The sequence below is a fragment of the Schistocerca nitens genome, chromosome 11 (assembly GCF_023898315.1).
Source record: "Schistocerca nitens isolate TAMUIC-IGC-003100 chromosome 11, iqSchNite1.1, whole genome shotgun sequence".
NCBI classification, from domain to species: domain Eukaryota; kingdom Metazoa; phylum Arthropoda; class Insecta; order Orthoptera; family Acrididae; genus Schistocerca; species Schistocerca nitens.
Window position 1 is genome coordinate 174,928,631 of NC_064624.1, and position 12,899 is coordinate 174,941,529.

The 12,899-nt window shown below is 41.7% G+C and overlaps 1 protein-coding gene across 6 annotated transcripts in view; it reads left to right on the forward strand.

Moving 5' to 3' along the window:
* LOC126213321 (peroxynitrite isomerase THAP4-like) overlaps nucleotides 1–12,899 on the forward strand; it is a 257,176-nt gene that overhangs the window by 174,430 nt on the left and 69,847 nt on the right. For all 6 annotated transcript variants that reach the window (XM_049941013.1, XM_049941012.1, XM_049941016.1 and 3 more), the window contains 2 exons: nucleotides 5,245–5,328; nucleotides 8,549–8,641. In XM_049941013.1, the coding sequence (XP_049796970.1) occupies nucleotides 5,245–5,328; nucleotides 8,549–8,641 (177 nt within the window). The remainder of the gene's footprint in view (nucleotides 1–5,244; nucleotides 5,329–8,548; nucleotides 8,642–12,899) is intronic.

The following is a 12,899-nucleotide window of genomic DNA, read 5'->3' on the forward strand; positions in this document are numbered from 1 at the left end:
TGACAGTGATGATGCAGTGATCGATGCTGTGAAAGCTCGGTCGGACTCGAAATCGAAGAACTTTTATTTGTGTGGTTCGCAGAAGTTAACCGAGCAAGCCCACAAGTGTATTAGTGTACACGGATATTATATTGAAAAATAAATTGGTCTTATGAAATTTCTGTCGTTCTTGATTTGTTAGGCTAGAAACTTTTTGATCCCCTCCTCATAGCTAAAGCGTAATTAAGAAAATGTTGACAATTGTTAATATGATAAAATATCACAGAGTTTCATTTAACGTAATTTAGTAATAAGATACCTAATTCATAAGTAGGACCTACAAAGTTGTCAAAGCAGAGATAAGAGGTTACAAGCCGACGAGCCAACACTTCAAAGATTCAACAGGTAAACTGATAATCAACAACGAGGACACGTGTGAGCTACTAACAAAATACTTTAGAAATCTTCTAAACTGCGAGAAACGAACACATTTAATTTTCAGACAGCCTCAAAAGCAAAATCCACCTTCAGAAGCACCACCACTGCATCAAATTGAACAATACATTGGCCATCTGAAAAACAGAGCGCCCCATGAAGATGGCATATTAGCTGAGATGTGGAAATGGAGGGAAGCAGGCAGCTGAAACCATTTATCGGGTTATTAAAGATTGCTGGGAGAAGGAAAGAATACTGGACGTCTGGAAACAAGCCATGATCAATCCACTACAAAACAAGGGTGACAGAACAGATGCCAGGCGTGGTGGCCGAGCGGTTCTAGTCGCTACAGTCTGGAACTGTGCGACCGCTACGGTCGCAGGTTCGAATCCTGCGTTGGGCATGAATGTGTGTGATGTCTTTAGGTGGGTTAGGTTTAAGTAGTTCTAAGTTCTAGGGGCCTGATGACCTCAGATGTTAAGTCCCATAGTGCTCAGAGCCATTTGAACCATTTGACAGGACAGATACCAACAATTACCGTGGCATATCTCTGCTTCCAGTCTTCTACAAAATTTTGTCTATAGCTGTACTGAATGTGATAGAAGATCAAGCAGAATACACAATTGGTGAATACCAAACAGGGTTCAGAGAAGAGAGATCATGCCCAGAGCAAATTTTTAATTTGAAAACTATCCACAGGATCCGAACAGTGCAGAACCTTAACATAGTCCTTACATTCTTTGATTTCCAAGAAGCATACGATTTCACAAGTAAATCGACCGTTGCAGAAAAAAAGTAATCGGAGTTAAACCAACGTATCTGAACATGGTGTAATACATCAAATAGCCAGTATGACAGTTTTTTTGTACCACAGTGACAAACGTAATTTTGGAAGTCTGCGTCAGTGACAGAATTAAGTGCTGTAATCTTCACAAATACAAACTAATATTGATTACAGGTTTACTAATTTTACTCTGTATGCTATAAACTTAACTAAATTACTTTGCCCCTTTCATTAGGTTTTATTTATATTTTGCGTCTTGGCTAGGAAAAACGAATTATTTAGTTGTATGAATATAATAGAGGGAAACATTCCACGTGAGAAAAATATATCTAAAAACAAAGATGATGTGACTTACCAAACGAAAGTGGTGGCAGGTCGATAGACACACAAACATACACACAAAATTCAAGCTTTCGCAACAAACGGTTGCTTCATCAGGAAAGAGTGAAGGAGAGGGAAAGACGAAAGGATGTGGGTTTTAAGGGAGAGGGTAAGGAGTCATTCCAATCTCGGGAGCGGAAAGACTTACCTTAGGGGGGGGGGGGGAAGGACAGGTATACACTCTCTCTCGAGCGCGCGCGCGCCCACACACACACACACACACACACACACACACACACACACACACACACACAGACATTGTGTCTGTGTATGTGCGGATGGATATGTGTGTGTGTGCGAGTGTATACCTGTCCTTTTTTCCCACCTAAGGTAAGTCTTTCCGCTCCCGAGATTTGAATGACTACTTACCCTCTCCCTTAAAACCCACATCCTTTCGTCTTTCCCTCTTTCCTGATGAAGCAACCGTTTGTTGCAAAAGCTAGAATTTTGTGTGTTTGTTTGTGTGTCTATCGACCTGCCAGCACTTTCGTTTGGTAAGTCACATCATCTTTGTTTTTAGATGAATTATTTAGTTGGTTTGATGTGGGTGCCTACTTATTACATTCTTGTCGTTCATGAATCAGAAGACCTACAAAATGGTAGAGTCTTTCTCAGTATACTAGGATGGCTGAAAAACTGATTAGGGCTATGCAGTCTCAGAAATCCGGTGAAGATCATTAGGCGAGACTTGCTTCAGTTAGAGTAAGTGAGGCGTGACATAATTATGATAGAGAGCGTCATGCATTAAATCGCTCATGGCTACATATAATGAATAACTCGTCCAGCCATAGATGTTCAGTGCTACCCGTGTGGACCCGGAGCAGATCGCTAGTAAGTAAAACTTCCTTAGTTACTATCCTTTTTGGTGTCGTAATTTTCGTGGTCAGAGGTATATTTTAAAAAATATATAGGGATAGGATCTTCGTCTCATTATTATTATTAATGCAAATTATTTGTTGTTGTTAACGCAAATTTCCATTTAAGTTTCTTATATATTGTTCTTACCACAAGATTTGAAAAGAATGGTCAGTGTGACCTGGACATTGCTAAGGACTGCTATTTTTTACACGCACCTGAAGAATGTCTGATGTTTCTGCTGTGATGGCTACATCTTGATTTTTGGGCCGTACCCATAAACTCGTGTATTGCCTGTGACCACAGTATTTGGAAAGTTGGTGTTTCTCGTTGTGTTTTGCATTATGTCCTGTGCGATTTGCAGTAAGAATTTTGTGGACACTTTCCTCGTGCACCAACTGTTGGTGTAAATTGAGTGTACCAATCTAATGCTCACCCCCTATCTCATTTGCAAGTTCTTATACTGTGACATGACACTTTCTCTGTGACATTGTCATTTCGGCTTGTCGAGGGCTACCCGGACGCGGTTCACTGTCCATTGGTGCGTTACCATCTTTGAAGCTGTTCTACTAGTCCTTTACCACTGGACCTGACGGGATACCAATTCGATTCTACACAGAGTACGCGAAAGAACTTGTCCCCCCTTCTGACAGCCGTGTACTGCAAGTCTGTAGAGGAACGGAGGGTTCCAAATAATTGGAAAAGAGCACAGGTAGTCCCAGTCTTCAAGAAGGGTCGTCGATCAGATGCACAAAACTATAGACCTATATCTCTGACATCGATCTGTTGTAGAATTTTAGAACATGTTTTTTGCTCGCGTATCATTTCATTTCTGGAAACCCAGAATCTACTCTGTAGGAATCAAGATGGATTCCGGAAACAGCAATCGTGTGAGACCTAACTCGCTTTATTTGTTCATGATACCTAGAAAATATTAGATACAGGCTCCCAGGTAGATGCCATTTTCCTTGACTTCCGGAAGGCGTTCGATACAGTTCCGCACTGTCGCCTGATAAAGTAAGAGCCTACAGAATATCAGACCAGCTGTGTGGCTGGATTGAAGAGTTTTTAGCAAACAGAATACAGCATGTTCTTCTCAATGGAGAGACGTCTACAGACGTTAAAGTAACATCGGGCGTGCCACAGGGGAGTGTTATGGGATCATTGCTTTTCACAATATATATAAATGACCAAGTAGATAGTGTCAGAAGTTCCATGCGGCTTTTCGCAGATGATGCTGTAGTATACAGAGAAGTTGCAGCATTACAAAATTGCAGGGAAATGCAGGAAGATCTGCAGCGGATAGGCACTTGGTGCAGGGAGTGACAGCTGACCCTTAACAAAGACAAATGTAATGTATCGCGAATACATAGAAAGAAGGATCCTTTATTGTATGATTATATGATAGCGGAACAAACACTTCTGTAAAATATCTGGGAGTATGCGTGTGGAACGATTTGAAGTGGAATGATCATATAAAATTAATTGTTGGTAAGGCGGGTACCAGGTTGAGATTCATTGGGAGAGAAAGTGTAGTCCATCAACAAAGGAGGTGGCTTAAAAAGCACTCGTTCGACCTATACTTGAGTGTTGCTCATCAGTGTGGGATGCGTACCAGGTCGGGTTGACGGAGGAGGTAGAGAAGATCCAAAGAAGAGCGGTGCGTTTCGTCACAGGGTTATTTGGTAAGTGTGATAGTGTTACGGAGATGTTTAGCAAACTCGAGTGGCAGACTCTGCAAGAGAGGCGCTCTGCATCGGGTGTAGCTTGCTCGCCAGGTTTCGGGAGGGTGCGTTTCTGGATGAGGTATTGAATATATTGCTTCCCCCTACTTATACCTCCCGAGAAGATCACGATTGTAAAAGTAGAGAGATTCGAGCGTGCACGGAGGCTTTCAGACAGTCGTTCTTCCCGCGTGGTGGTGGTGCACATATATATGATGGTGCCTCTTGATTTCTTCCAGTGATTTTTGTGTCAGTAGGTGCTTCCCCAAGCTGTTCATATGAAGTTCACATGTGTGGAAATCTAAAAATTTAGAAGGAATTGTGTGTCAGTATAAATGAAACATACTAAGTGAACCTAGCAGACATCACTGTCAGCCATTTGTAGGTTTTTGTCTGATGCAAAAAATCTATACAAATTGAGTGAATCCATATGAAACTGAGCCTGATATTATTTTTAATTTGAATTATATCATAGTTTTCTGAATCTGCAGAAGTTAAATTTTGTTGTCCTGAAATAATTATCGAAGTTAAAAAATTAGATGAAGTTGGCACTTTTGTAGATGAGGATGAAGGACAATAAATTTGCTTGTTGATGTTGGTATCTATTTCAGTGTGGGTTATTTCAATTAATTTTTTAGAGCGGAATCCTATCTTTCAAACAAACTATTCACTGTTACTGTACACGTCGAGAGGGAAAGATTTAACCTGGGATAAAGTTCGTGGTCCTTTTTGCTGTAGTAAATTGTAAACATATACTGTGTGTTTTGTTTATAAACATACATCCATGCAGTTTCCTTGACTTTTAAGATATTTAGACTTGTAAGTCTAATAATTTTTTATGATTTTAAATGTAGAATGTGCTAAATAATGCAGAGCCACATTTAATGATGGTCTTAAGTGTATCTACAGAAACAGTTTATTGCATCTGTATTTCGGTGGTTATGTATGTTTGGATTTTGATGAAACATGTGGCATGCATGTGAATAAATTAATTGTGGGTGTAAGACTTCTTTGCTGAATTGATGACTGTAAAGACATTGCAAAAATCCAGAGATTGAGCTAACAGAAACAAATTTAAAATTTCAGAAAGGAGGACGGATCAGAAAGAAGCTACGTCAGCGTGATGACGATGACAACAACATGGACACTGCTGCACACCAAATACCAGTGGTGAGTTATATCATTTGTGCTCCTTCCATACAGGAGCAACATGATTGGGCACTGTAACGATTACAGCTTGTGGTGGGAACACTATTTTGTAATACATGGGCTTGAAATTTGTGTGTCAGATTCATGTGCGTATTACATCATCAAAAAAATTTTTCTATTCGGACCTCTTAAAAATGTTCTCCAAATAACATTCTAAACAAAAAAAAAAAAAGGTGATGCACCATGGAACAATTAGCCAAATGGGATGGAAATCTGTAGATGGATGATTTATTCAAGTGAAAGAGTATCACAAATTGAGCAAGTCAGTAATGTGTTGGTTCAGCTATGTTCCTTATCTAAGCAGTTACTTGGCTCGGCATCGGTTGAGAATTGTCGAATGTCCTGCTGACAAGGGAACCTCCCCATCGCACCCCCCTCAGATTTAGTTACAAGTTGCCACAGTGGATAGGCCTTGAAAAACTGAACACAGATCAATCGAGAAAACAGGAAGAAGTTGTGTGGAACTATGAAAAAATAAGCAAAATATACCAACTGAGTAGTCAAAGTGTAAGATATGCAACGTCAAGGTTAATATGAGCTGGAGAGCACCGTGGTCCCGTGGTTAGAGTAACTGCGGAACAAGAGGTCCTTGGTTCGAGTCCTCCCTCGAGTAAAAATTTTACTTACTTTATTTTCGCAAAGTTAAGATCTGACCGTTCATTCATTGACGTCTCTGTTCGCTGTAATAAGTTTAGTGTCTGTGTTTTGTGACCGCACCGCAAAACCGTGCGATTAGTAGACGAAAGGATGTACCTCTCCAATAGGAACCGAAAACATTTGATCGCAAATTCATTGGTCAACCGATTCCTCCACAGGAAAACACGTCTGACATATTCTATACGACACTGGTGATGGAATGTGCGTCACATGACAGGAATATGTTGTCGACCCACCTAACTTGCACACTTGGCGAATGGGTAAAAAGATTCTTCTACCTTGCCCGATTTAGGTTTTCTTGTGGATGTGATAATCACTCCCAAAAAAGTGATGAAAACATAAGAGTTTGTCACATAAACGGCAACAAATGAATGCAACAGTTTCACAGTCGCACAGTTTTCCCTGTGCTCTGTCAAAACATATGTTTTTAATGTTTTCAAGTTTCCCGTGTGTAGACCGTCAAATCCTGCATGTGTCCAAGCAAATCTGAACATGTCCTGGAATTTTGGAGAGCGAAGTTGATCATGTCTGAGTGCATGAACTTTGATAATTGTCTGAAAATAAAAAATTAAAACTTTTCACTCGAGGGAGGATTGAACCAGGGACCTTCCGTTCCGTAGCTGCTCACGGTAACCACGGGACCACGGTGCTCCTCAGTGTACACGTACCTTGATGTGGCTTATCTTGTACACGGACTACTCAGTTTGTATATTTTGCTTATTTTTTTTTTTTTTTTTCACAGTTCCATACAACTTCTTCCTGTTTTCTCGGCTGATCTGTGTTCAGTTTTTCATGGCCTATCCCTGTGCCAACTTATAACTAAATCTGAGGGTGGTGCGATGGGGAGGTTCCCTTGTTAGAAACACCGTGCGAAGTTCTGTCCAGTCAGTATGTTAGAGCATCAAATCCTGAGATGTCGGAGGGCCCTGCCCGTAATGCACCAGATGTTCTCAGTTTGGGAGAGATCTGGTGTCCTTGCTGGCCAAGGCAAGATTTGGCAGGCACAAAGACGAGCAGTAGAAGCCCTCGCCTTGGGTGGGCAGCCACTGTCTTGGTGAAATGTAAGCCTAGGATGGATTGCCACGAAGGGCAACAGAAGGGGTATAGAATGTGGTTGACGTACCGCTCTACTGGAAGTTGCCGCAGATGCCTACCGAATGGTTCCTGCTGTGAAAGGAACTGGCACCCCCCTTGGTGGGGGGACAGTCAGGCTGGTATACCATCGCTATCCCGATCGTCTCCGAATACACCTTCACCGGTCGTCGGGGATCGGTTCGAAGTGGGACTCGTCACCGAAGACAGTTCTGCTCCGGTAAATAAGATTCGAGGCTGAATTTGCACGACACCACTGCAAGTGGGCTCGTTGGCGTACAGAGGTCGATGGTATTTGGCACAAGGGGTGCCTCGAGGTCACCCCCCTTTCTGTGAGCCTTGTATTATTGTTTGTTAAATCGACGATAATGACGAATCTGGGCCTCAGAGTGCCTGTCTGACAGTTGCTCGGTCCTCACATTCTGCCCTCACTGTAGAGGTTGACTGCCTCCTCCTGGGCACTGTGTTTTTGCCACGGTTCGCTCATTCCTGCCAGTAGTGTTAAATAATGTCACTGCTCTTATTCAGATGTCAGACGATTTCCCGGTTACTCCGACCAGCTTCTTTGAGCCTAACTACGTGCTCTCTCCCGAATGCTGACATCTGCGAATATTGTTCACGTGTGTGTGTGTGAGGCACAGTTTTGTCCAAATGACTACACGGAATGAAATTCGCAAAAACTTTTAAGCCCTGGTTTCACTGTGTCCCCTGTTTAGTGTTCTTGCCAACTGGGAGGTGAAATTGTGCCGCAGTCTCAAATGTTTGTCCGTCGGCCACCAAAGTTGTTAATTTTCGTGTTCCATTGCTACCTGTACGAATATCATTTTGTGACCAATTTTCGTAGCTCCTTGGTGGTTCGTTGTCAATTTTTTACTGTCTTAGAGTGTATTGCAAACTTCAGCTTTTGCATCTGTGTATTCCCGTACACTTTGTTTCCTGAATTGGTATATTCCTCTTTTTTGTTGGGTCTTGAGAATATTGAATCCAGAGAAAAATTTCCGTATCCTGTCTTCAGTTCGCCTGTCTAAAGGCTTGTCGTCCACTTCAGTTTGATAATTTCCTCTACTGCTGTTCCGTCGTCTTTCCCATTAATCTTCCGCGTGCACTTCGTAGTTTTGCAATTTCCTGTTCGCTTTAAGTTTAATTCTATCTATTTTTAACCTTCTTATTATGAGTACGATTTGAGTTGTAACACACAATATGTGAGTCTTTTGCGATGTGGTTTGAAAAAACTATTACCTAATTAGCATTTTATTGTGAATAAGGAACTCGATTCCTCTTGTGTCTGCCGTGAGAAGATTGTAAACCTAGTACTGTTTTGCCATTTTGTATTGGTGTGTGATTGTACAGTTCACATATTTATAACTATTAAACATTCAGTTTACGTTATTTGTCTCACTATTTACAAAGTTGGTGGTATTTTTGGTTGCAGAACCATCAGGATGTGGTCATAAAAAACGAAGTTGTTGTGAAGCGAGAAGTAGAGTCTGATCCTGACGACGTGTTGGGCGCGGACAGAAAACAGGTAGGGTGAAATGAAGATTGACATCTGTAAAGAACAATTACATTTGTTGCTGTATTACTGCTGAATATAAGTGTCTGTGTCAATATAAGTGTGCTGACAGTGGGTATTGTGCGGTGTCACTGACGGCTGATGGAAAATCCACCAGTTAGCCTTCCCTTATCAGTTGCCTAAAGTAAAAAACGAAACCTCTGTTCCTCCAGACAACCTCTGGACATTGCCGAGAATGGAACAGGTCGGGAGCTGATAGGGACACTTGGAGCCTTCAGCCAAATGTCACTGGGGTTGAGAGGGTAAGAGAGAGACTACTGTGGGACTAGAAGTACCAAATAGAGAGAGGCAGCAGGAGAGCTAGGAAGAGAAGTCCTGCCTACCGTATTTACTCGAATCTAAGCCGCACTTTTTTTCCGGTTTTTGTAATCCAAAAAACCGCCTGCGGCTTAGAATCGAGTGCAAAGCAAGCGGAAGTTCTGAAAAATGTTTGTAGGTGCCGCCACAACTAACTTCTGCCGTCGAATATATGTAGTGCTACACAGGCATTCTTTGCAGGCACAAAGAAAATTCTGGCGCCAAAACCTCTGCGTCAGTAAATAAATTAAAAAAAGAAAAAATGGTGGGAGACGAGCTTTTTTTCTCCGCCCCGAGTTTCGAACACTGCATTTTCATACATTATCCAACGAAGTAAATACAAATTCCGCATTGTTCATCTTCGAATGTAGCAGAATTTCAATGTACTATGAAAATCCAACTGGCAAGACTGTTTGGGATGTTTGTCCATATGGCCAACTCTACGTTCTGAATTTTTCCTACCTGTGAGAAGAGATGGTTGCTAATAGGAACCTAATGAAATGTGAATCACATGCAGTATTCTCTTCACCATAAGAATAATACGAATGTAAACATTTTGCCATGTATTCTTTCGTGTTTGCTGCTATCTCATTTAAATCCTGTCCGCCTAATAAACTACGAAACTAGAGTGAGACAACAGCAAACGCAGAAGAATATACGTATCGTGTCATGTTTATATTCGTTTTATTCTTATGCCTAATAGTGATACAGTCAGTAATGAAGCAAGGCAACTGAATAGATTTTTAAATCTAAGATGACTCTAATTTCTGTGCAGAATTTGATGTACCAAAGAAGCAGCCGCAAAGATTTTGAAACGGAGAAAAATTTTCGCCCGAAAAGCAAGCCATGCCGCGAGCGGCGACAGGCCGTAAACACGCACTATCGGAATGCGGCAAACAATGCATGACACAGTACAGTAATGCATTTTCAGCTTGTAGTGACGTAAACACCTAAAACAAAGAGAACGGTACTTATCAGATCAAAGGAAAATAAGCAATCCATTCAAACCAGACGAAGCACGTGAAAAAGGAAGGGTACCCGTATAAATACGGACGGAGAGCCCGACGCATAGCAATGGCTACCTGGTAAAGCTTAACTGCTAAGCTTACGACTCGAACCAAACTACTGTAGCTGTATTGTCATTCATTCGTCCTAAATTGTGTCTCATATTACAATGGACCAACTTTGTTTCGATTTGGAGGTGCGGCCTAAAACTTTTCTCTCCCCCTTGAATTTCGAGTCTCAAATTTCAGGTTCGGGGATTTTTTTTTTTTTTTTTTCCCCCGAGTCTCAGTTTTCAGGTGCGGCTTAGATTCGAGTAAATACGGTATGTTAGCGACCATAGCGGACAGTCATTGAATGGGTTGTTAAAGAACTCGGCCCATAGGATTTGGAATTGGCTTGTCACTATCTAAAGGCAGAGTGGTGGTACACAGTAACTGTCTCTGTGCTAGGACTCGGCCATTCTGTTAGAATAAAACGCTAACTGTTAAAAAGCTGAGCCTCATGCCAAATACTTACATCTCCACATCAGATATTTACATCCAGTCTGATCAGAGTCTGTGTCAAAACTGTCAACCAGCTGCATCTTAAATCTTATCTACATAAATACTCTGCAAGCCACTGTAAAGTGGATGGCAGAGGATTCATCGTACCAGTAGTCGCAGGGTTCTTTCTTGTAGTATTTGGTTTTTGAATGAGAGAAAATGACTGCCCAAATGCCTCAGTACAGGGTGGAGAAAAATTGACACAACATTTTAAAAATACTCCCAAATATTCTAAAACACCTTCCCAGCCCCTACACAGCTAGTAAATGACCACATTTCTGTCTGGGCTATTAACAGCAACTGTACCTATTTTAATTCTACACTGCAGGCGTGATGGCCTAGCAATGAAACGCACACCTAGAAACCGGAAGGTTGTCGAAACGAATACCCGTCGGACCACCAATTTCTTCATCTGTGTTTAATGTGGCCTTCATTCTACATTGTGAAGATCACCAGGGACAACAAATGATTTGGATTCCACGTTAAGCTGTAGGTCTCACTTCCATTTCCGTGGCGGCGGTACTGAGTTGGGTTAACTCTTTCATTATCGGTGCTGTTCTCAGACAACACGATATTAAAACCCATTGATCCTCGAAATCACCGTGTCTCTGAGGGACAACGTGCATTTTGCCACTTGGTGGTATATGTACCTACTTCAGATCAATGGATCTCTCTCACTTGGAGGTCACATTATGTTGCTGTCTATAGGTGGTTGCTGGTGTGGTGTGTTTATGTTCATTTTTATTTTACCAGTGAATTGTTATTTCTTTGGTATTGTGGTGAAGATAATGCTTGCCTTACTGCTCTGACAGTGGTCACTATCAACAAAATGTCTGAAGTAGTAATGTACCATGATACAAATGTGTTGCGTCTATGAACAGCACTGAGATTAGGTTACTAATTGTCTGCACCAGTCTGTTGAGCTACGCAAAATAATAAAAAAAATCATTACAATAATAAAACTCCTCCAGCCTCTACTAAAAAAACGCAGTATGCAATGCTTTCTCCTGCATGCAAATAAGTAATGCTTGAAATTGCATTTGCAGTACATAAAAGATACACGTAGTAATAACACAGAGGCTGTGGATCATGTCACATCAGACTATATACATACAAGATGGTTAAAACTGTACCTGAAGATGCATATCAACATGATCTTCTGGTTGGCAACAGTGTCACTTCCCTAACCTGTACTCCAGACAACCGAACAAGTATTATGCTACCACCAACATATATCTTGCGTAGGGATCATGGGGAAAAGAGGGAGATTTCCGTGCATACAGGGTGGAGAAAAATTGTCACGAAATTTTAACCCTGGATAGCTGATGCCAGTAGGAACCAAAATTACTAATGTCAAGTTGGTCGACAACGCACCATTTTTAAACTACGGAAACTTGGCGCCATGCAGTCCTATTGGCCGTGGGGTTGTCCGTTGCCGTTCGTCAGTTGATGGGCAGCGCTGTGGTTGTCGGTTCACACACACAAACGTCCCTCTCCCCGTCACTGCCTCAACGTGATACGAGGGCTATCCACAAAGTACATTACGGTTTGGAATTAAAAATAAATAAAGTATTGGAAATTTTTTTTTTATTATATACAGATGAAAGCCACACTTAAATACTACTTTTTTACGTAGTTGCCATTTAAATTAAGGCACTTATCATAGCGATGGACGGGCTCGGAAATTCCTTCGTCGTAAAATTCGGCCGCCTGCGCCTTCAACCATGTGGCGACTGTCTTTTGGGACAGAAAAGGTGTGATTTTTGTGGATTTCCTGGAAAGAGGCACTACAATAAACTCTCAAAGGTATTGCCAAACTCTGCACAACCTCAGAAGAGCAATACAAAACAAGCGCAGGGGAAAGTTGGGCTCAAAGATCTTGCCGATTCACGACAACGCCCGGGCCCACACGGCAAATGCCACTCGTGAAGTTCTCGAATCTTTTAAGTGGGAGGTGTTTCCTCATCCACCGTACAGTCCCGACCTGGCACCGAGCGACTTCCACTTATTCCCAGCAATGAAGAAATGGTTGGCTGTACAGCGTTTTGATAACAACGCACAGCTTCAAGCTCGTCCATCGCTACGATAAGTGCCTTAATTTAAATGGCAACTATGTAGAAAAGTAGTATTTAAGTGTGGCTTTCATCTGTATATAATAAAAAATATTTCCAATACTTTATTTATTTTTAATTCCAAAACGTAATGTACTTTGTGGATAGCCCTCGTACTCACACGTGTCCAATAGGTCTTGCTGTTTGTCTCAACCTCACGTCGGAGGCATTCACACGTAAGCTTCGCTTCGGAGCACACGAGCGTCTCCTGCGATTTAGTCATACAGTAAGCATGGCAGCACGGTTTTTGTTTAC